The sequence below is a fragment of the Musca vetustissima genome, unplaced genomic scaffold (assembly GCF_032173495.1).
Source record: "Musca vetustissima isolate MV318-11 ecotype Yass unplaced genomic scaffold, APGP_CSIRO_Mvet_v1 utg13229, whole genome shotgun sequence".
Taxonomy (NCBI): Eukaryota; Metazoa; Arthropoda; class Insecta; order Diptera; family Muscidae; genus Musca; species Musca vetustissima.
In genome coordinates this window covers 215167-237600 of record NW_026881581.1, presented here as the reverse complement: position 1 = coordinate 237600, position 22434 = coordinate 215167, and the positions used below count along the sequence as shown (strand labels likewise).

Genomic DNA, 22434 nt, shown 5'->3' with positions numbered 1-22434 from the left:
TGTATTTTGCCGCAAAATTTTCATTTAGCATTTAGCATTTTTTTAGCATTTTGCAGTTACTTATTTAGCATTTTTTAGCATTATTCTACACACAACATTTTTAAATATTTTGGTATTTTTCTTATTTTCTTACTACATAATTTGATATGGCTATACAATTATGATGTAACAATGACAATCCTTTAAAAATGGTAACCATTTACCAATTATGATCAGCTGTTCAATAGAACATCAGCGTTTTTCTTCATGACAACTCTTTAACGATGGCAATCATTTAAAATATCAATCAGCTGTTTGCTTGCATTCATTGAGTTTGGTAGTAAAAACAAAATTAAAGAATACAAATGTGAAGAAGCATATAAAAGCAAAAAGTGTGTTAACGTATATTCTTGTGATATTCATCTGTATATAAAACAAAAAAAAAAAAAAAAAAAAAAACAGTAAGGAAAGTAGTAAAGTCGGACTGGGCCGACTATATGATACCCTTCACCACTTTGGGGATTTTATACATATGTATCTTTAAAGATGTCGTATTTTCGAAGTAACATTGACATGAAATTGAACGTACTTAAAATTGCAATCTTTATCTATAAGTATACCGACTAACATCAATTCTTACACATGCCATTCTGCAATGTATTTCATACTTTTTAAGTAGATTTTAAGCAAACTTTACGCACGCTATTTGGTATGCTTCACTGTTTAAAATGTAATATGAATCAAGCACCCATTGATTATTTGGTTTACAATCAACATGAATTTATACTAATTTCAGTACGTTTTGCCAATCGGCCTAGCTATGGGTCTTTAGTACACCATTAAGAAAACTTCGCACACACAAGGTTATAGTAACTTCAGTACATTGTACAAAATTGTGTGCGGGTCGGCCAATCTTTGGGTCTTTAGTGCACAATTTACATTAAGTCGGACGAAAATATATATTTGAGCTATATCTAAATCTGAACCGATTTTCATGAAACTTAACACACATCATTTTAGACCTAATTCAGTACTTTATGCCAAATATCGTGCAAATCGAAAGTTATATTGGGACTTTGGTGCCCCATTTACCTTAAATCGGACAAAAATATATACGGGAGCTATATCTAAATCTGGACCGATTTTCGCGAAACTTAGCACACATCATTCTAGACTTAATTCAGTATTTTATGCCAAATTTCATGCAAATCGAAAGGTATATAGGAACTTTGGTGCACCATTTACATAGAAACTTAGCACACATCATTCTAGACTTAATTCAGTATTTTATGCCAAATTTCATGCAAATCGAAAGGTATATAGGAACTTTGGTACACCATTTACATAGAACCGGACAAAACTCTTTATGGGAGCTATATCTAAATCTGAACCGATTTTCTCGAAACTTGACACACATCATTCTGCACCTATTTCAGTATTCTATGCCAAATTTCATGCAAATCGAATGATATATAGGGACTTTGGTGCACCATTTACCTTAAATCGGACGAAACTATATATGGGAGCTATATCTAAATTTAATAAAGTAAATTTACGCATCTCCATCTGTTCGTCCATGTATTTTTGCGAACAAAGTGCAGGCCGCATATGTGATCCGATTTGGATGAAATTTGGCACAAGTCACTTATTTGGCCCAAGGACGAAGCCTTTTGAAATTGGAAAATCCGTGCACCAAAGTCCCTATATATCTTTCGACTTGCACAAAATTTGGCACAGCGTAATGAATTAGGCCTAGAATGATGTGTGTCAAATTTCCTGTAAATCGGTTCTGATTTAGATATAGCTCTCATATATATTTTCGTCCTATTAAATTTAAATGGTGCACCAAAGTGCCATATAACTTTCAATTTACACGAAATTTGGCACAGCGTAATTAATTAGGTCTAGAATGATGTGTGTTAAGTTTCCTGAAAATCGGTTCAGATTTAGATATGAATTAGGTCTAGAATGATGTGTGTTAAGTTTCCTGAAATCGGTTCAGATTTAGATATAGCTTCTATATCTGACCAAATGAAAAATGTTGTATCGATTGCAGAATGACATGTTTATGGATCTAATTTTAGTCCCTTAAAAATGAGACGTCCGTTAGGATTCATCTGTTGAATATACTCAAAGTGGTGAAGGGTATCATATAGTCGGCCTCGTCCGACTTTACTACTTTCCTTACTGGTATTTGCCATGGCTCAACAATAAATGGATGAATTTCTATATTACATAGTTTTATTCTAAAGAAATAGCCGCAAAATTTTCATTTAGCATTTTATTAGCATTTTGCAGTTACTTATTTAGCATTTTTTAGCATTATTCTACACACAACATTTTTAAATATTTTGGTATTTTTCTTACTACATAATTTGATATGGCTATACAATTATGATGTAACAATGACAATCCTTTAAAAATGGTAACCATTTACCAATTATGATCAGCTGTTCAATAGAACATCAGCGTTTTTCTTCATGACAACTCTTTAACGATGGCAATCATTTAAAATATCAATCAGCTGTTTGCTTGCATTCATTGTGTTTGGTAGTAAAAACAAAATTAAAGAATACAAATGTGAAGAAGCATATAAAAGCAAAAAGTGTGTAAACGTATATTCTTGTGATATTCATCTGTATATAAAAAAAAAAAACAGTAAGGAAAGTAGTAAAGTCGGACTGGGCCGTACTGAAATTAGTATAAATTCATGTTGATTGTAAACCAAATAATCAATGGGTGCTTGATTCATATTACATTTTAAACAGTGAAGCATACCAAATAGCGTGCGTAAAGTTTGCTTAAAATCTACTTAAAAAGTATGAAATACATTGCAGAATGGCATGTGTAAGAATTGATGTTAGTCGGTATACTTATAGATAAAGATTGCAATTTTAAGTACGTTCAATTTCATGTCAATGTTACTTCGAAAATACGACATCTGTAAAGATACATATGTATAAAATCCCCAAAGTGGTGAAGGGTATCATATAGTCGGCCTCGTCCGACTTTACTACTTTCCTTACTGGGTTTTTATTGTTATTTGCCATGGCTCAACAATAAATGGATGAATTTCTATATTACATAGTTTTATTCTAAAGAAATATATTTCCACAGTTAAATAAATGCTATAAAGTAATCTTCTTACCAAAAAAAACGTTTCTAAATTTAGCATTATTTTTTGGCATTTTTATACCCTTCACCATACTGTGGTACAGGGTATTATGTCTTTGTGCATATGTTTGTAACAGGCAAAAGGAAACGAGATAGACACATGGTTCCTTTTGAGAATATGCATAGAATCACTTTCTAAGTCGATTTATGCATGTCCGTCCGTCTGTCTGTCCATGTATTTTTGTGAGCAAAGTGCAGGTCGCATTTATGATCTGATTTGGATGAAATTTGGCACAGCTCATTTGTTTGGCCCAAGGACGAACCCTATTGAAATTGGGAAAAATCAGTTCAGATTTAGATATAGCTCCCATATATATATTTAACCGATTTAATGTAAACGGTCCCTATATATCTTCCGATTTGCACGAAATTTGGTACAGCCTAATCATTCAGGTCAGGAATGATGTCTGCCAAGTTTCGTGAAAATCGGTCCAGATTTAGATATAGCTCCCATATATAGTTTCGTCCGATTTCATGTAAATGGAGCCCCAAAATCCCTATATATCATTCGATTTGCCCGAAATTTGGCACAAAGTATTGAATTAAGCCTAGAGTGATGTCTGCCAAGTTTCGTGAAAATCGGTCCAGATTTAGATATAGCTCCCATATATAGTTTCGTCCGATTTCATGTAAATGGTGCCCCAAAATCCCTATATATGATTCGATTTGCACGAACTTTGGCATAACGTATTGAATTAAGCCTAGAGTGATGTCTGCCAAGTTTCGAGAAAATCGGTCCAGATTTAGATATAGCTCTCATATATAGTTTCGTACGATTTCATGTAAATGGTGCACCAAAGTCCCTATATATCTTTCGATTTGCACGAAATTTGGCATAACGTACTGAATTGAGCCTAGAATGATGTCTGCCAAGTTTCGTGAAAATCGGTCCAGATTTAGATATAGCTCCCATATATATGGGAAATGGTGCCCCAAAGTCCCTATATATAATTCGATTTGCACGAAATTTGGATAATAGAGAATAGAGCCTAGAATGATGTCTACCAAGTTTCGTGAAAATCGCTCCAGATTTAGATATAGCTCCCATATATAGTGTCGTCCGATTACATGTAAATGGTCCCTATATATCCTTCGATTTGCACGAAATTTGGCATAACGTACTGAAATGAGCCTAGAATGATGTCTGCCAAGTTTCGTAAAAATCGGTCCTGATTTAGATATAGCTCCCATATATAGTTTCGTCCGATTTTATGTAAATGGTGCACCAAAGTCCCTATGTTTCCTTCGATTTGCACGAAATTTGGCATAACGTACTGAAATGAGCCTAGAGTGATGTCTGCCAAGTTTCGAGAAAATCGGTCCAGATTTAGATATAGCTCCCTTTTATTATAAATCGATTTAAGGTAATCGACGCACCAAGGAACCAATAGGCTGATAGGAACAAAACGTTCTGAAATTAGTATAACCTAAGCTGTGACAAGTTTGTTTGAAATCGCTTAATATTTGGATAGAGCTTCCATATATATTTTCGCCCGATTTCAAGTAAATTGGACATCAAACTCCTCATGTTAGTCAGATTGACATCAAATTTTGAACAACGTATAAAATTGAGCATAGAATTACTTAGTTGCGTTTTCTAGAAGTACAGACATAGGACAACAGATGACCTATTTATATTTGTTTGAAGTCGATTTACATACTTTTGTCCCATTGTAACAAACGAATGACATGTTTATGGATAGATCTAGGTAGATTCACATTTAGATAAATATCACATATTTTATTTCATCCAATTTCATGTTAATAGTCCTGTTTAATATACATATAGTGGTGAAGGGTATCATATAGTCGGCCCCGTCAGACTTTACTACTTTCCTTACTGGTTTTATATTGTTTAGCATTATTTAGCATTTTTTTCAATGAGGATTTAGCTGCAACTTTTTTTGATCTGGTCACACTGGATTCATCAACGCCCAGACGAATCGGCTGAAGCTAGAATCTTGAAATTTTGGGTGAGGGTCACTCTTGGTCCAAATGTGACAGATAAGGCTGGGTTTTTGGAAATCCCTACTAGAACGGTACAAAAAGAACAAATCTATACTAATAAAAGAGTAAAGTGATTGACTGATTTGCCGATTCATCAACGCCCAGACGAAACGGCTGAAGCTAGAATCTTGAAATCTTGGTCCAGAGACGACAGATAAGGCTGGGTTTTTGGAAATTCGTACTAGAACAGTACGAAAAGTACTAAAAAGTACTAAATGTGATACCATTTGCATTTGGCGAACCGGTAGAGTTAGAACTCTTAAATTTTAAATGAGGGTCACTGATGGAGTGTAGAATAGATATAGCAAACGGTTTTTCGGACATTCGAACTATAAGTATGCGAAAAGTGCTAAATTTAGTACAATTTCGTAGCATGTGAACGGGTTGAGCTACAAACTAAAAATTTGGAATGCAAATAAGGGTTGAGATGTAGGGTCTATTTAAGGTGATGGTTTTGAATGTGTACGAAAAGTACTATATGGTACTATATTTGGTACAAATTTAATTTGGAGATACAAATCGACCTGGAATCCTGAAAATTGAAATTAACATTACCGTCAGAGTGTAGGATTGGGATATAAATGTAGTTTTGGAAATTTGTTACTTATGTGTACGAAAAGTACTAATTTTGGTATATTTTTATTTTAGGTGAACGAATAGAGCTAGAATCATGAAATTTGGAGTCAGGATCACTGTGGAGGTGAGATTGAGATATGTAAAAGTTTTAGAAATTTTTACTAATGTATACTGAATTTGGTACAATTTGCATTGTGAATGAACCGATAGAGTTGGAATCCTGAAACATGGATTTGGGATCACTGTGGGGGTGTAGGGTGTGGGTATGTAGGAATTTTTAGAAATTTGTACTAAATTTGGTACAATTTAAATTGTGTGTGAAGCGATTGAGTTGGAATCCTGAAATTTTGATTTAGGATCACTAAGGAGGTGTAGGATTGGGGTATGTAGGAAGGATTGGAAATTGGTACTACTATGTACTAAATGTGGTACAATTTATATTTTGGGTGAAGCGATAGAGTTGGAATCCTGAAATTTTGATGTAGGATTACTTTGGAGGTGTAGGATTGGTGTATGTAGGAAGATTTGGGTATTGGTACTACTATGTACTAAATTTAGTACAATTTGAATTGTGGGTGAACTGATACAGTTGTATTCCTAAAACTTTAATTTGGGATCAGTGTGGAGTTGTAGGATTGGGGTATGTAGGAAGTTTTGGGAATTGGTACTATTGTGTACTAAATTTGGTATAATTTGAATTGTGGGTGCACCGATAGAGTTGGAACCCGGAAACTTGGATTTAGGATCACTGTGGAGGTGAAGGATTGGGGTATGTAGGATGTTTTGGAAAATTGTACTATTGTTTACTAAATTTGGTACAATCTGAATTGTGTGTGAACCGATAGAGTTAGAATCCTGAAACTTTAATTTAGAATCACTGTGGGGTGTAGGTTTGGGTTAAGTAGGAAGTTTTGGAAATTCGTACTACTGTGTACAATATTTTGTACACTTAGGATCGGGGAATGCAGGAAGTTTTCTTGGATGGTTGAGAAGGGTACTTATGGAAATAATGTGGATTTGGGTGAGGTCGAATCATGAAATTTGGTACTCAAATTCAGTTTGTGGTCGATATTAATGTGTGGATTGTTTAGTTTTTCTGACATATTCAGTTTTCTGTGATAATAAAATAATATGTTAATACATGTTTAAATATTACCCACATTCGCTAACGAAGTATACCCGCTACTACTGCTAGTATAAAAAAAATGTATAATAGGCATAATATATAATGTAAAGGATATACCAAAACGTTGGTCAAAAGCATTTATTATAATATACAGTCGCATGATGTAGACCGATATCGATAATTTTGGTTAAGGAGATTTGTTACCCAATGGGAGCTCAAGGTATCTAATTACAGCCAATTGGGTTAAAGTCGTGCCCAAAAAACTAATTATGTACAGTTACATGGGGGATATATTCGAAAGTGAATCAATATCCACTAAATTATAGCCGAAATAGCCAAACACCCCAAAAATACTGAATAATGAAGAGTACCGTTATAAAAAGTGGGCACATAATGCCCTTTTTGGTTGGGAGATTTGCTACACATTGGAAACTCGGACCCATATGAAGGCCTAGGCCATCGCTGTGAAATTCTATACAGGCTTCGGATGGATCGCTGCTACATTGTATTTCGAAGATGGAAGATGTATGGGCAACAAAAAATCCGCTGGGAACAACAACTTTTGACACTGCTTTGTTAAGAATTTTATAAAGCCATAACAACCTTTGTTATGCCATCTTCTGACGGGCACATCAATAACGTGGTAGTGAGAGATCATTATTTCAAACCTGTGGGGTCTACTATTAAATCATCGCCTGGTCTATATAGAAAATTTGGCTAAATACTTTTCATTTATTCATGGCCTATAAATAAATTCTACCGGGTAGCGAATTAATCTCTTAGTCTTCTCTTGCTGTCAACAGAAAGTAGAAGTAAGTGTTTAATTTGTATTTGACAAGAATATTGGAAATCAATTTTTGGTCTGTTTCAGTACTTTTTTAAAAGTAAAGGGGAAACATTTCAAAATCGCTCTAAGAGTACAAAATAATTTGAAAAGTTCAGGAACGCAAATCTAGTAAATATACCAAAATTAGATGGCAATACTTCAAAATCAGCATAACAGCCAATCAGAAGTAGGCATTCCTGTTTACAATTTTTACTCGGCCAAATTTCTCGAGTAAAAAGTTTACAAAGAGAACGCCATTTTGTATTGTGCTCTCTTAAATTTGATTCAATGTTTTGCCAGTTTTGTGAGTTCAGGAACGGTATGTATTTCAAGACTACATCCATACCCCAATACTACACTCCAACAGTAACCTTACTTCCAAATGTCAGTGTTCCTGTTCTATCGGTCCATTGGAACAAATTTCCAAAACTTCCTATATATACCAATCCTACAACCCAACGTGCTCCTATCATCGAATTTCCAATTTTTAGCTCTATTTATTCACATGCTACGAAATTGTACAAAAATGTATCACATTTCTGAAAACCCCTTTGCTATATCTATTATTAAAAGTTCCAGCTATACCGGTTCTCCAAATACAAATTGTACCACATTTAGCACTTTTCGTGCCGTTCTAGAACGAATTTCCAGAAAACCTTCACCCCATATTTCAAGATTCTAGCTTCAGCCGTTTCGTCTGGGCATTGATGCATCCTTAAGTCAGTCAGTAAGTCAGTTAATCACTTTACTCTTTATTATAATAGTAGACTAGCATAGGCCCGCTACGTCGTTAGCGGATCTTTTTATTGTTAAAATAAATAAACTTTATCGTAGGCAAAGCTGCATACCGAATTTCAGAGTTCTACATCTAACCGTTGCCGCGTAATTCGGTTTTTAGTACCTTTTAGTACGAATTTCCAAAAACACGCCTCCCCACTAAACCCGACCCACATGCCGAATTTCAAGTTTCTAGCTTCTGCCGTTTCGTCTGGGCGTTGATGATTAGTCAGTCACTATTATATATATATAATATATACTAGCATATACCCGCTACTTCGTTAGCGAATTTGGGAAGTATTTAAAATTTAATACCGACTATTATTAAAGTTTTAGAACCATTTAGTACCTATGTTCTATAATAGAACGTTTTTCAAAACTACATCTATATCTCAACACTACACACCAGTTCTGATTTTTTAACCGTTGTACTCTTATTAGTATACAGTATTTTTCGGTTAATTGGTTTCCACGCTTAATTGAACCACATGATGGGGCAACAAATATTTCAAAGCAAAATACTTATACATTTTTTCGGATACTTAAACCCTGTTAATTGATTTTCCCGCTTAATAGGTTCAAAGTTCATGTCATCAAAAATAAATTTCCTTATACTTTTCATCGGTTAATTGCATAATAATAATTGAAAAACAATCTGCCATTTTTTTACATACATATTTGTCATAATTTGTGAAAAAGACTAGGTAGCATCTCTACTAATTCAAAACATATGTTTATTGCTAAGGAAAAACTTCGAAAAAGCGTAATTTGTATTTGAAATTGGATTTTTTAAATCATTAGTAGTTCCAATTATACGTGATTACTGTAATTGAACAAACTATTCAATTAACCGGGTTCGGATAATTGGTTCCTCGGTTAATTGAACGAAAATTTGTGCAAATTTTGATGTGCAATTAATCGAAAAATACTGTACATTAATATAATGTATACTAATAAGAGTACAACAACCTACTTTAACAATCATAAGTACGAATTTCCAACACTTCCCACACACAACAATCTTAATTCCAAATTTCAGGATTCTATCGGTTCACCTAATCCAATTGTGTCACATTTAGTACCACTTATAACACATAAGTACAAATTTCCATTACTACTTACATCATGCAATCCAATGGAAATCTTATTACTCAATTCCAGGATTCCAGTTCTATCGGTTCACTCTCAGTACAAATTCTACCAAATTTAGTGCCATTTAGTAAACATTAGTAGACATTTCCAAAATTTCCTACATACCGAAATCCAAAACCCCAACAGTGATCCTTACCACCATTTGGTACCATTTAGTACGCATTAGTACGAATGATCTTTACTCCAAATTTCAGGATCCCAGCTCTATAAGTTCAACCAAAATTCAAATTGTTACAAATTTGGTACAATTTAGTACCCATAAGTATGAATTTCCAAAAATACATCCATACCCCAATCTTACACTCCAACAGTAATCTTGTACAATGGTACAAATATCCCAATCCTATACCGCAGCAGTAACCCTAACTTAAAATTTCAGGATTCCAGCTGTATTGGTGCACCCAAAATTTAAATTGTACCAAATTTAGTACACAGTAGTACGAATTTCCAAAACATCCTATTTAACACAAACTTACACCCCCACAGTGATCCTAATTCCAAGTTTCAGGATTACAACTCTATCGGTTCACCCACAATTCAAATTGTACCAAATTTAGTACACAGTAGTACCAATTTCCAAAACATCCTACTTAACTCAAACCTACAGCCCCACAGTGATCCTAAATCCAAGTTTCAGGATTGTACTAAATTTAGTACATAGTAGTACCAATTTCCAAATCTTCCTACATACCCAAATCCTACACCTCCACAGTGCTCCTAAATCAAAATCACAAAATTCCCACACAATTCAAATTGTACCAAATTTAGTACACAATAGTACAAATTTCCAAAACTTCCTACATATCTCAATCTTACACCTTAACAGTGATCCAGACTCCAAATTTCATGATTTAGTATCCTTAAGTATTATATTCTTAAATTGAATCCTGACCCCAATCCCACACCCCTACAGTGATCCTGACTCCAAATTTCACCGCTCTATCGGTTCACCCAAATCCAAACTGTACCGATTATGGACGTACACATCAGTAAAAAATTTCCAAAACTACGTTCATATCCCAATCCTACACTCCGACGCTAATGTTAATTTCAAATTTCAGGATTCCAGCTCGATTTGTACCACCAAAATTAATTTGCACCAAATATAGTACCATATAGTACTTTTCGTACATATAAGCACACACTTTCAAAGCCATCTCCCTTAAACCGTAAACCCTACTTCTCAACCTTAATTTGCACTCCAAATTTCAAGTTTTTAGCGCTATCCGTTCACATGCTACAAAATTGCACCAAATTTAGTAAAACCCAGCCTTATCTGTCACATTTGGACCGAGACTGACCCTCACCCAAAATTTCAAGATTCTAGCTTCAGCCGTTTAGTCTGGGCGTTGATGAATCGTTAAATCAGTAGGTCAGTCAATCACTTTACTCTTTTATTAGTATAGATAGATTACTATAATAATGAGAAGAAATATGTATTAAATTAAGTAGAAATATGTATTGAATACATTTATAAAAACTGTTATGATTTTTACTTTCCATTCATCACTTTCAGTTTTCGTGAATAATTTTGAAATTTCATTTATTTTATTTTTTTTTTATTCTGCCAACATATTTTTTTTCGATACATTCTGTTCATTGTTAACGATGGGACCAATCTCTTTGTTGATTAGAGAGTAATTCGAGTTGAACAATTATGTACGCGGAACTAAGTAATTATTTCATAATTCAGGGCCGAATAACGAATAGAAAACGAACATGATATTAATCATAATTTAACGGCCATCGACCTACTTTAATAGATTGCCGTTACCTAATGGAACAGAATGTCTAAAACAAAGCGTTTGTCATACCTTAGTATTGATCAGATTTCACAAAGGCACTGAATATTTACAATTTGATATATATGACCGAGTGTTGATGTATAGAAAAAAATCCATTATGTTATAAGCTGTGCAATTAAAGATCTGTCACATCATCAATATTTAAGGTAGAACATTGAAATTTTTCACATACATTATTGCTGCTTCTAGGATGTTTGGCATTGAAAATGGTCCAATTTTAAGAATAGCCCCATATTCGGTATTTCGGGGAGATTGGTCACGTTTAAACCAAATTGAGTAGAAAATCTACCTACCAAAACATACAAATATATTTGTCCAAAATAATTGTATCCGCCATTATTCAGTATTCTTATGTAAGTCACTGACCAATTTTTTTAATTTTATTAATTATTGGTGCTTTTTGTTGGGCTTAAATTAAAAAAAAAACGGGACACCACAACATTAAATAAAATTATAAAAAATAAAATCGCAGTTAAAAATTAAATATATCACAGAACTGTGTTTAAGTTATTGCAATTGAATACTGAAGCTTAGTATTGTCTTTGTCTTCCTTCGTGTTTATGTTGCGGAGTCCCGTTTTTATATCCGTCACCACACTGTGGTACAGGGTATTATGTCTTTGAGCATATACATATTTGTAACAAGTTCCTTTTTGAGAATATGCATAGAATCACTTTCTGAGTCTATTTAAGCATGTCCGTCCGTCTGTAGATGTTATATTGTAAACAAAGTACAGGTCACATTTATGATCCGTCCCAATATATCCCTATAAATCTTTCATTTGCATGAAATTTGGCATAGAGTTCTGAATTTGGTTCAGAATTATGTGTGGTAAGTTTCGTGAAAATCCGTTCAGATTTAGATATAGCTCCCATATATAGTTTTGTCCGATTTTATGTAAGTGGTGCATCAAAGCCCCTATATATCTTTCGATTTGCATGAAAATTTGCATAGTATACTGAATTGTGTCTAGAATCATGTGTGTCAAGTTTCGAGAAAATCGGTTCAGATTTAGATATAGCTCCTATATATAATTTCGTCCAATTTAAGGTAAATGGGAACCAAGGTCAGTAAATATCTTTCGATTTGCACTAAATTTGGCATAATGTTCTGAATTAGGTCCAGAATGATATGTGCTAGGTTTCGAGAAAATCGGTTCATATATAGATATAGCTCCCATATTCCGTCCGATTTTCCTTGAAGTGACGGACTCTTTTTTCATACAGACTACAATATTTGGACCTAATTCAATACCCTATGCCAAATTTCGTACAAATCAAAAGATATATAGGGAATTTGTTGCACCATTTACATAAAATCGGACAAAACTATACATGGGAATTATATCTAAATCTGAACCGATTTTCACGAAACTTCCTGGCGAAAAATTTCTTCCCAAAATTATGCTCTATAGGTCCACGTTTTATAATTGACCCCAAATATATATTGAAGTTCTTACCCCAGTTTTTCAACATGAGTATTTGTTATTTGGAATATTATTTTTTCAGATCATCAACATAGTCCTTATATTCTCGCCCAGACCGATTTATTTGTAACTTAATAGTCACTTATTCAAATAAAAGTTTTTGATGGAGGTTTTGGTATTTCCTTCACATATTTTATATTGCCGGTTTATAGTTAGTTGTTCTCTTTCGATTGAGCTTAAGATCGAATTTTGCAATACAGAGGAAAGCCAGAAGTAAGTTTCCTTTCATTATCCTTGTATATTACTTGTTCTGTGGTTCACATTTTACAATAGACTGACTGAACTGAAATTGCAAACTGAATAAATGAGCTGTAACTTTTTTGAAAATAAAGTTATAGTGAAAGTTTTTTCAGAAATAAATAGGCTATTTATTTATTTTTAAAAAATCAAAAAATATAAACGCAAAATTTATTTTGAAATAAAAAATATTCTATGGAAAACTAAATTGACCCAATTTGTTTGATTTGTTTTTATAAATTTACTAGCAGACCCGAATTCATCGAAAATATATTTCAGAAACTATTTACCAAAAATGTACGTCAAATTTCCATAATCAAAAAAATATGCACAATATTTTCCTCATGACGGTAGACCTTCATTTACTGATACTCCTGTACATTAAGTAATATTGTTATTATTAAATATTATATTATGTCAGTATGTGTGGTATTTCAGTTTATCAATTGATCGAACTTATTCCAAACATTTTCCAAACACCAAACATTTTTCAGGAGAAGATCAAGTTTTGATCTAACTACTCGTATCTCAATAGATAATTACTATTCCTGTTTTGATCACATACGTTTCATAAGTTCTCCAATTTTTTATGCTTTTCTCAATTTTTTCTTTGGTAAAACTCTTCCCACTGTAATTAAAAACGATCGAAGGAAAATGTGAGTCAAATTTGTTCAGTTGTTCTCAATGGAAACATTTTTCACATCATGAAAAATATATTTGAGGAACCATAAAGGCACATATAAGTTAGACACCTAGAGCATCTAATGCCCAATTGTCTCCACGTGGGATTCAAATTTATATATACTTCTCGTGTTACGAAGCGGGAGAAAGGAAAATACAAAGGACTTGTAAGGTCGAATGTCATTTCAATTCTAATTTTATTATTTAATATTATTCCTTAAGAACTACCTAACCTAATCTAACTTAGGCCATCTCGAATATAATAAAATTTTCAATAATACCTTCCATAGCTAGCTAAATTGTTGAGGTATTTGTAATGGGCATGTTGGTATATCCTATGTATATGTATTGACATTTTCACAAATAAAGCTGGCCTATTAGAATACGTTCAAGTTTCAGCCAATGATTCAGATATTGTGTGGGATATATGCCATGTGTTGGTTTTATAATGTAAAAAATTTTCTCATTATTGTTGTGCGTTTTTAAGCCTCCTTATATTTGGTCCATATTTTGCCATAGTACGATTTTATGTACTTTGAAAGTAGTGACACATACCGTATACATTGCCTTTAATTAGGTATTTCATGTAGGATAAAGAACTTCTCTGTAAACAGTCGGTATGGTATCACTTTATGGTATATGTCCCACATAATATTAGACAAATCGGCCCAGCCGTTCCTTCAAAATATATTTTGGAAGATTTTCAAGGATTTTTCTCAAAATGTTCATTCATAAAAGCATTCCCACTTCAATTACAGACAACTGAAAGAAATTTCGAGTCAAATCGGTGCCGCCGTTCTCAATTGATGAGTTGCTATACATTTTTATAAATAGATTTAAATTCATTTTACTTCAATTTGATAAGTTGTTACTTTTCGTTTGACTCCCACGCGCTTTTCACGAAAACAGGTTATGTATCGGTGTCGGAATACTTAACGTCGACACACGCCGATTAAGCACCCAATCTTTAAATTGACAAAACACAAAGAAGCTATATATATCGCGCCATCTGTTGGATGAACTTAAAATTAAACACAAAACCACTACTCACGCCCCATAGAGCATATACGTAAAGTTTGGTCAAAATCGGTGCAGTAGTTCTTGAATTATGGTGATAACCACAAAAAACTAAATATTGCGCCATCTGTCGGATGAACTTCAAACTACACAGAAACACTCCTCACGCCCCATAGGTGGTGCAGTAGTTTTTGAGATTAGCGATCACGAACATACATGTAATTTTTATATATATAGAGATAGAGATTTTATTGATCAATTTGATCCTTGGGTATAATTTTCCTCGCACTCTGAACCTTTGGTTATGTCTGTTTGTTTGTAAAACTCTTTTGATTTTACTGTCTATGATACTCCAAAATTTGTTAATTATTGGTTGAATTTCTGATGATTGGGTTGGCCATTATAAAACCCTTATTTTTGGACTCTCGCAACCAATACCCAAACAATCGATATATTTTCTTCAGCGAAGGGAACCATTGCGATTTCCAAAACATTTGTATAAACAATCCGATCCATAACTTCAAAAATCTCGTAAATACATGGAAAATATAATGGTAACACCTGATTTGATAGGTCCCGTGGTACTGCAAGATTTTATGTACTTTAAAGGTTTTCACAGCAGGCCCCTGTGGAATGGTATGAAATTGGGTATTTTTGATACCCAGTGGTTAAGAAAAACGAAACTCAGTGTCTTATTGGTTTTATTTGAATTTTATTAAAGAAACATCTAATAAATTACTACATATAGGACAAATTATTTTCAAATAATCTAGAATATGCATCTTAGAATAAGAATCCCTTGATCGTGTGTACAATGATATACTTCTCAATTATTTTTTTATTGTCGCATAAAATAGTTTCAATACAATCTCAATCCAATTGAAAAAAATTAAATATTTTGAAAATTTTCAATAATTGACAAATGCAAGCCTAAAGGAATGCTAAGCTTCCTAATTTTGCACAAATATTTAAAGCAAAACAACCACTACGTAATACAATCTAAACGGCTGCAGAGAAAATTCGTGGAAATGCAAATGTGCTTCAAAATATTTATTTGAAAAATTTTCGCGGATTTTCCCGACTTGATAGCTTCTAAATTGACACGAATGACCAAAATCGATACAGCCGTTTTTTAATTATAAACGGTGTAAGTAACGACTTTTATATTTATATATAAATACTGGCTGACCCATGGCGCTTCGCAGCACCTACTGAAGTTATCAACGTAGCATGTTTAGAATATATAGAAATGATCACGAAGAAAATAATTTATATCAATATATGGTATGCATTATCATTTTTGTTTTAAATGGCGTTATTGAGATTTTTACCAAACGTTCTGTAATGATTGGTGTCGGGTACGCAGAAAATACATTGTTGCCGAATCACAATCGACCTCGAAACACTCCATATTTTTTTAGATTTCAAATATGTTCACCTTGGGAAATACGACGGCAAATTATTTGGTTTCCATTGAAGCATTTGTAGTTTCCGTTGGGCTTTCTCTGTCTTCGGCGTATTTGCGCATATAACACTGTATTTCTCAATTTTTTACTAATATTATGTTATTTTCTTTTTTAGAAGCAGCAAATTTACTTGACCCGGAATTGTTGTTAAATACATCTGATAGGGACATCGCGATAATGACAATTCTTACTCAGCAATTTATAACATCTGAACGGAGTCATTCGGAAAAGCACTATGAAAGGCAGATGGCTTCAAAAAACTACAATATATCAAATACAATTGATATCAGTAAAGAGTTCATAAAAACCGAGATAAATTTTAGCAATGTGTTGCAACCTTATGAAAAGATGATGACTGTTAAGTCAGTGTCTTTAACGGCACCTCCAAACCCATCGAACGATTTAGAAGATGATGATTCTTCAGAGACAGACAGCGGAAATGAGGCTGACGACAGCTTGGACTGTAAGATCATGAAACTGAACGAAGCCGACGTTTCGATTGAGAAAATGAAGCAACGCCGAGATTCTACGTCAACTAATAAATATGAGTACGTTAGATATTCTTTTGAGGAGTCTGCAACAGTGCCTAAAATTGAAAGCAACTTAGATACAGATGAGAATTCAATAGTTATCAATAAATTGCAAAATGAAGAGTCTCGTGAAAGTTCATCGCAAAGTGATGTAATAATATTTGAAGATAAAGAGAGAGACCTGAAAGATACTGAAGAGCAAATTGTTGATCGACCAGCAATTACAAAAAACGCCATGTATAAAACAACTACTGACAGCTTTTATCTGGATGATGATACAACGAAAAATATTCGTAGCAAAATTATGGCATATTCGCTCTCGGAAACTGATTCAGACGTCTTTGATAAAAATTACACAGAAAATAAATGTCATATTCTCGACTATGTCAATGGTTCCACCGCTTTAGTTGATAATATAGATACATCTACTGAAACCGAGTCAACGATTGTTTCTGCCGTAACGAAACTTCAAGCCGGTGCTAGGGGTTACCTCACTCGAAAACGTTTGGGTCGTACCAGCGATCTTAAGTCTGCCCAAGGCGACGAAAGTAGAAAGGCTTCATTTGGCAATGCCGCAATAAGCGAATCACTGGAATTCCTATTAAGAGAAGCAGCTGCACGAAGAATCCAGGCATTTTTTAAAAATTTGCAACGGAAAAATCAAATTTATGGAAAACAACGATTACATGACAATTCCGATAATATTGTGAAAAATGGTGACAGTTCCTTGGCCCAAAAACGATCAATGTTGCAGAGAGGGGTTGCTTTGCGCAACAACTCTACGCCAGATGAAGGGAGTAGCAATGAAGAAACTTCGTCCAATCAGAATAAAAATATGGAACCAACCGAAGTTCAGGATAGTATTAAAGGTAAAATATCAATGCCAAAAATGAAATAGAAACATTTCATGTTGATCGTACAAAGCATAAGCACATCTCCAAACATGAAATACATCTAGCTATTTTTTTAAGACGAGCTATTGCTCAAACGATTGTAACAATTCATAATCTAGTCTCAATTTGTTTGTGAGTGCAAATTTTCGGTAAATCTAGATCTCCACAATTTCAATTGTCAAATTTAATCTAACTTGATAATAAATGAGAGCTGTACTTTGTTTTTAAAATACAAGGACAGCACGCAGAACTCCACTGAGAAAATTTTGATGATGTACAGAAATTAAGTAATTTTTAGAAATACATTAGTAAATAAATTTGGTGAATGGTAGGTTGACATACAATTCACAAAATGTTGTTTGGCCTGCTCCAGAAGATTCAGTTTTCTCGAAATGTTATAACATATTACGTCTTTGTATATTTGAATGTTACAGACAGATGCTAAAAAGATAGATTGTTGCTTTTGTGTATATATATAGTCTACGTATATCGGATTTCAAAAAGATGATAGATGATGTGAAGCAATTCAGAGTAAATAAAATATGAAGCGGCCCTTGCAACGAGGGAATCGACTCCGGACACAACAGAGCGAACAATTTTAAAATTTAGTACAGGTTGGAATTTTCAATAAGTAGTTTTGAGTCATGCCGAATACCTGAAATAAGAGTAGACACATCATGTGAAATTATGATACTGGACCGAGACTCATGGGACAGCGGAAAACCAGCTTAAATGCCCTCTGGCAACTGTGGTTAAATAGATGGCTCCCGGGTAGCAGGAAAATCGGGACTGGAAATATTAAAGAACTGTGAACCGAAATTTCACTTCGCTTGCCAGATCTTAATATGATCCTACAGGCGGATGTTGAAGCTATAACGAAGTGTCTAAACATGTTAAGTTGAAGCTATAACGAAGTGTCTAAACATGTTAAGTTTAAGCTCTGGTCAGGATATAAAAATGGCAAATAGTAAACAAGCCAATCTAAAAATATTCTGGAATATGTTAAATCCATAAATAATTTATCACAACGCTGTCTTGTATGAATAATAGGGGTACCGAGTCACACAGGAATAATAAGCAATAAGCCTGCTGGCACATTTACACAAAATTGTGTGGGACGGAAGCAGCAGGTGTAGAGCGTGTGGGGAAGACAGTGAAACACTGGAAAATTGCCAATGTCACTGTCCAGCCTTTGCAAACATTCATACACAATTCTTGGGTAATGATATTATTCACGAACTGACCGATATAAGGGGGTGTGAATAGAAAATTTCGAAGGACTTCATTAAGAACACAGAATTCCTAGAAGTATAAGAAATCTAATCATGTGTTACGGTGAGCACGTTCATTAGATATACACTAAACGAAGCAAAATCACGAGTTCTGTAATCCTATATTTAATGTAGCCCATTATTTGGTAGCGTGTACTGATTATAAGAAAAATTGGAAAATCCGTCTTCAATTATAAAGAAAAATCATACATTAAAACCATATTGTCGATGTTCACAAGTGCCACACTGTTCCCAAGTGTCACAAATCGGGAAAGAATACCAAAAAACTTGTTGGCTTCAACACATTTTGAACCATTTTTTTATACCCTCCACCATAGTATGGAGGGTATATTAATTTTGTTTTTCCGTTTGTAACTCATCGAAATAATTATTTCCGACCCTATAAAGTATATATATTCTTGATCAGCGTATGACGATATAGCCATGCCCGTCTGTCTGTTGTAATCACTCTAGCCTCTAAACGAATTGAGATAGATATCCAAAATTTTGCATAGAGTCGTCCTTTGTCTGCAGAAGATGGGCTTGTCAAGTTCGAAGATGGGCTTTATCGGTCCACGTTTAGGCATAGCTCCCATATAAGGGTACCCCCCAATTTTCGGTATTTTGGGGTCCTTGAGCGCGTTTTTCTACCGAATTTGCTGATATTTGCTACATTGGGTTCTTATTGGGTACTAAATGTCTCCACAAAAAATCAATATAGGTCCACTTTTTCTGGTAGCCCCCATATAACGGTACCTCCTAATTTTCAGTATTTTGGAGGTTTGGATCGTATTTTTCCATCGAATTAGCTGTAATTTAGTATTTTGAGTTCTTAATAGAGTTCTTAAAATTATAAATAGAGGTCCATTTTTTCGGATAGCCCCCATATAAGGGTACCTCCAATTTTCGGTATTTTGGGGTTCTTGAGCGCGTTTTTCAACCGAATTTGCTGCAATTTGGTATTTTGTAGTCGTATATGGTGACAAATCTCCCTACCAAAAATTATTAATATTCGCCCGCTTTTTGGGGTGGTCCCTATTTAACCCCCTTTTATATACTGAAATAGTTATCTAATTTGTTCCGCGTTTTGAGTTTGGTTGTAAGACTCTGTTGTAATCATTTCACCTGCGGAGGATAGCGATATAAAAAATTAGAACGCAAAGTTCGATAATGAACTATAGCCGCATTTAGACCTAGCCCCTGTGTGGAGATTCCAGAAGGAGTGGAGTCGTATATGGTAACAAATCTCCCCACCAAAAATTATTAATATTCGCCCCGTTTTTGGGATAGTCCCCATATAACCCCCATGTTTATATTAAAAAATAGTTACATATCTAATTTGTTCCTCGTTTTGGAGTTTGTTCCAAGACTCAGTCGTAATCATTTCACCTGCGGAGGATATCGAGATGAGCTAGAACGTAGAACTATAACCAGTATTTAGGCCTAGCCCCTGCGTGGGAGTTACCAGAAGGAGTGGATCAATATTCCCCATCTTCGAACTTGAACTATGTTTGGAAGAAATAATGGGCAAAGTTTGGATGAAATTAAATTTTTTTAAACAAATTTGGTCCAAAGAAACATGTGGTCTAGAACCAATATTTCCAGGAGGCACATGTTCACCGTGTCAAAGTGTATACACCCCCATCAGCTATAAGGCTGAGGGTATAATTAAAATCCATTTAAAATTTCTGAAATTAGTATTATGGTATAAATAATCCGTTTGTGGAAATGTCTGTGTTTGATATTTTGTCTGTATTTTCATTTCAAGTACCTGCAGTATATCTATGGTGGAGGGTATCCAAAGTTCGGGTCGGCCGAACATAACGCTATTTCACATGTTTACCTTACCACCATCACAGCTTCTACGCAACTTTTTATTTATTTCCAATATTTTGACCACAACACTTCATTTTATAGAAATGCATTTAAATTATATGTAATATGTTCATATTTCGCGAATTATGAGCTTGCAAACCCAAGAAATTTAAAACATTTTTGAATAATGGTGAACAATTATGATATTGAAAAAATAATTTTTTGGAAAGTTTTTGATCTTAACAGGTCTAGGGAACATCCAAGTAGGGCGAGGGGAATGCATATATAAATTACTTGTGAAAGGAGATAACTGCGTGATCCATAGAACCCATTTTCGGAATGAATCTAGATTTACCATTTTTATACCCTCCACCATAATATGGAGGGCATATTATATTTATTTTTCCGTTTGTAATTCACCGAAATCAGTTCCGACCCTATAAAGTATATATATTCTTGATCAGCGTATTGTGTACCAAATTTCTTCACTAAAAATTATATATATATATAGGTCCACCCCCCTCCATTTCGTAATTTGGGGACATAAGAAAATGTTTCACCCATATAAAAATCAGTTTATTATAGAAAATACATTCCCATAAGAAAACCCCGCTTATAAGAACAAATTTCTCGATTTTCTCTTCGTTGAATAAATAATGTAATATCATCATATACATTGTGTACTTTATATTCCAATATACATTTTCCTTATTTATTTTCAGTTGAGCCTACTGATTCCAAAATACATGCAGTAAATAGAAGGAAATGGATGGCAATGAGGCAAAATTCTATGCCAGTACAAATTGATTCGGACGTCTTCCGAGTTATACCAAAGCATATACGGAAAAAAATAAAAAGTGCAGATGGCAACAAACAGCGACGTAACCGCAAAACTATTTACGATTAAACATTATATATATTTAATATTCCATTTTCAAAAAATCAGCTTTTTTGTTTTTGTGGCACATCAATGATTTTTGGTACACATATAGAGAAAAATGTTCTGACTCCGAAACCGTTCGCGATCAAATTTTTGGTTGATGCGCGCAAAGTTATCGAGGTTTTAATTTTGGGCATAAGAAAAAAATCTTAAAATTACGCCGTTTTTTATATTGACCAAAAACGTTGATATATATCTTCCTCCGTAAAATAAAAATATGAATACATTATAATAATCGCGATAAAGTTGCACATCTTCGCGAAATATGAGAAAAATAATAAAAATGTATTGGATTACGTCAATATTTTCATTATTTTAATGACATTCACACACCTAAAAATTAATTTAAAAATATCAACATAATCTAAACACCATGATGAATCAAATGATATCAAAATCACACAAGTCCGTGTAGCGGTTTGTAAATCACAGCGACAATAAAGCAAGATATTGAGGAAAAATATTTGTTTTTGGTTCGAAAAAATAATGTCATCATATTTATTTTTTTAATTGTATACAAGAAATTTCAGAAAAAAATGTTGGGGTTATTCTGCTATTTTACCCGAATTTCGCCGAAAAATTGGACTATATAAAAATAATCCCATTTTTTTGTACAAGTATACACCTAGCGGATTATAGCAAGACCCTTCCGATAAATCTTAGGGTTTTATAAATA

The 22434-nt window shown here is 33.8% G+C and overlaps 1 protein-coding gene across 1 annotated transcript in view; it reads left to right on the top strand.

Moving 5' to 3' along the window:
* Nucleotides 1–21725, top strand: part of LOC133327493 (uncharacterized) — a 54283-nt gene extending 32558 nt beyond the window's left edge. The window contains exons 5-7 of the mRNA XM_061536011.1: nucleotides 16425–17470; nucleotides 17594–17708; nucleotides 21541–21725. Coding sequence (XP_061391995.1) covers nucleotides 16425–17470; nucleotides 17594–17708; nucleotides 21541–21725 — 1346 coding nt within the window. The remainder of the gene's footprint in view (nucleotides 1–16424; nucleotides 17471–17593; nucleotides 17709–21540) is intronic.
* The last annotated feature ends 709 nt before the right edge of the window (nucleotides 21726–22434 follow it).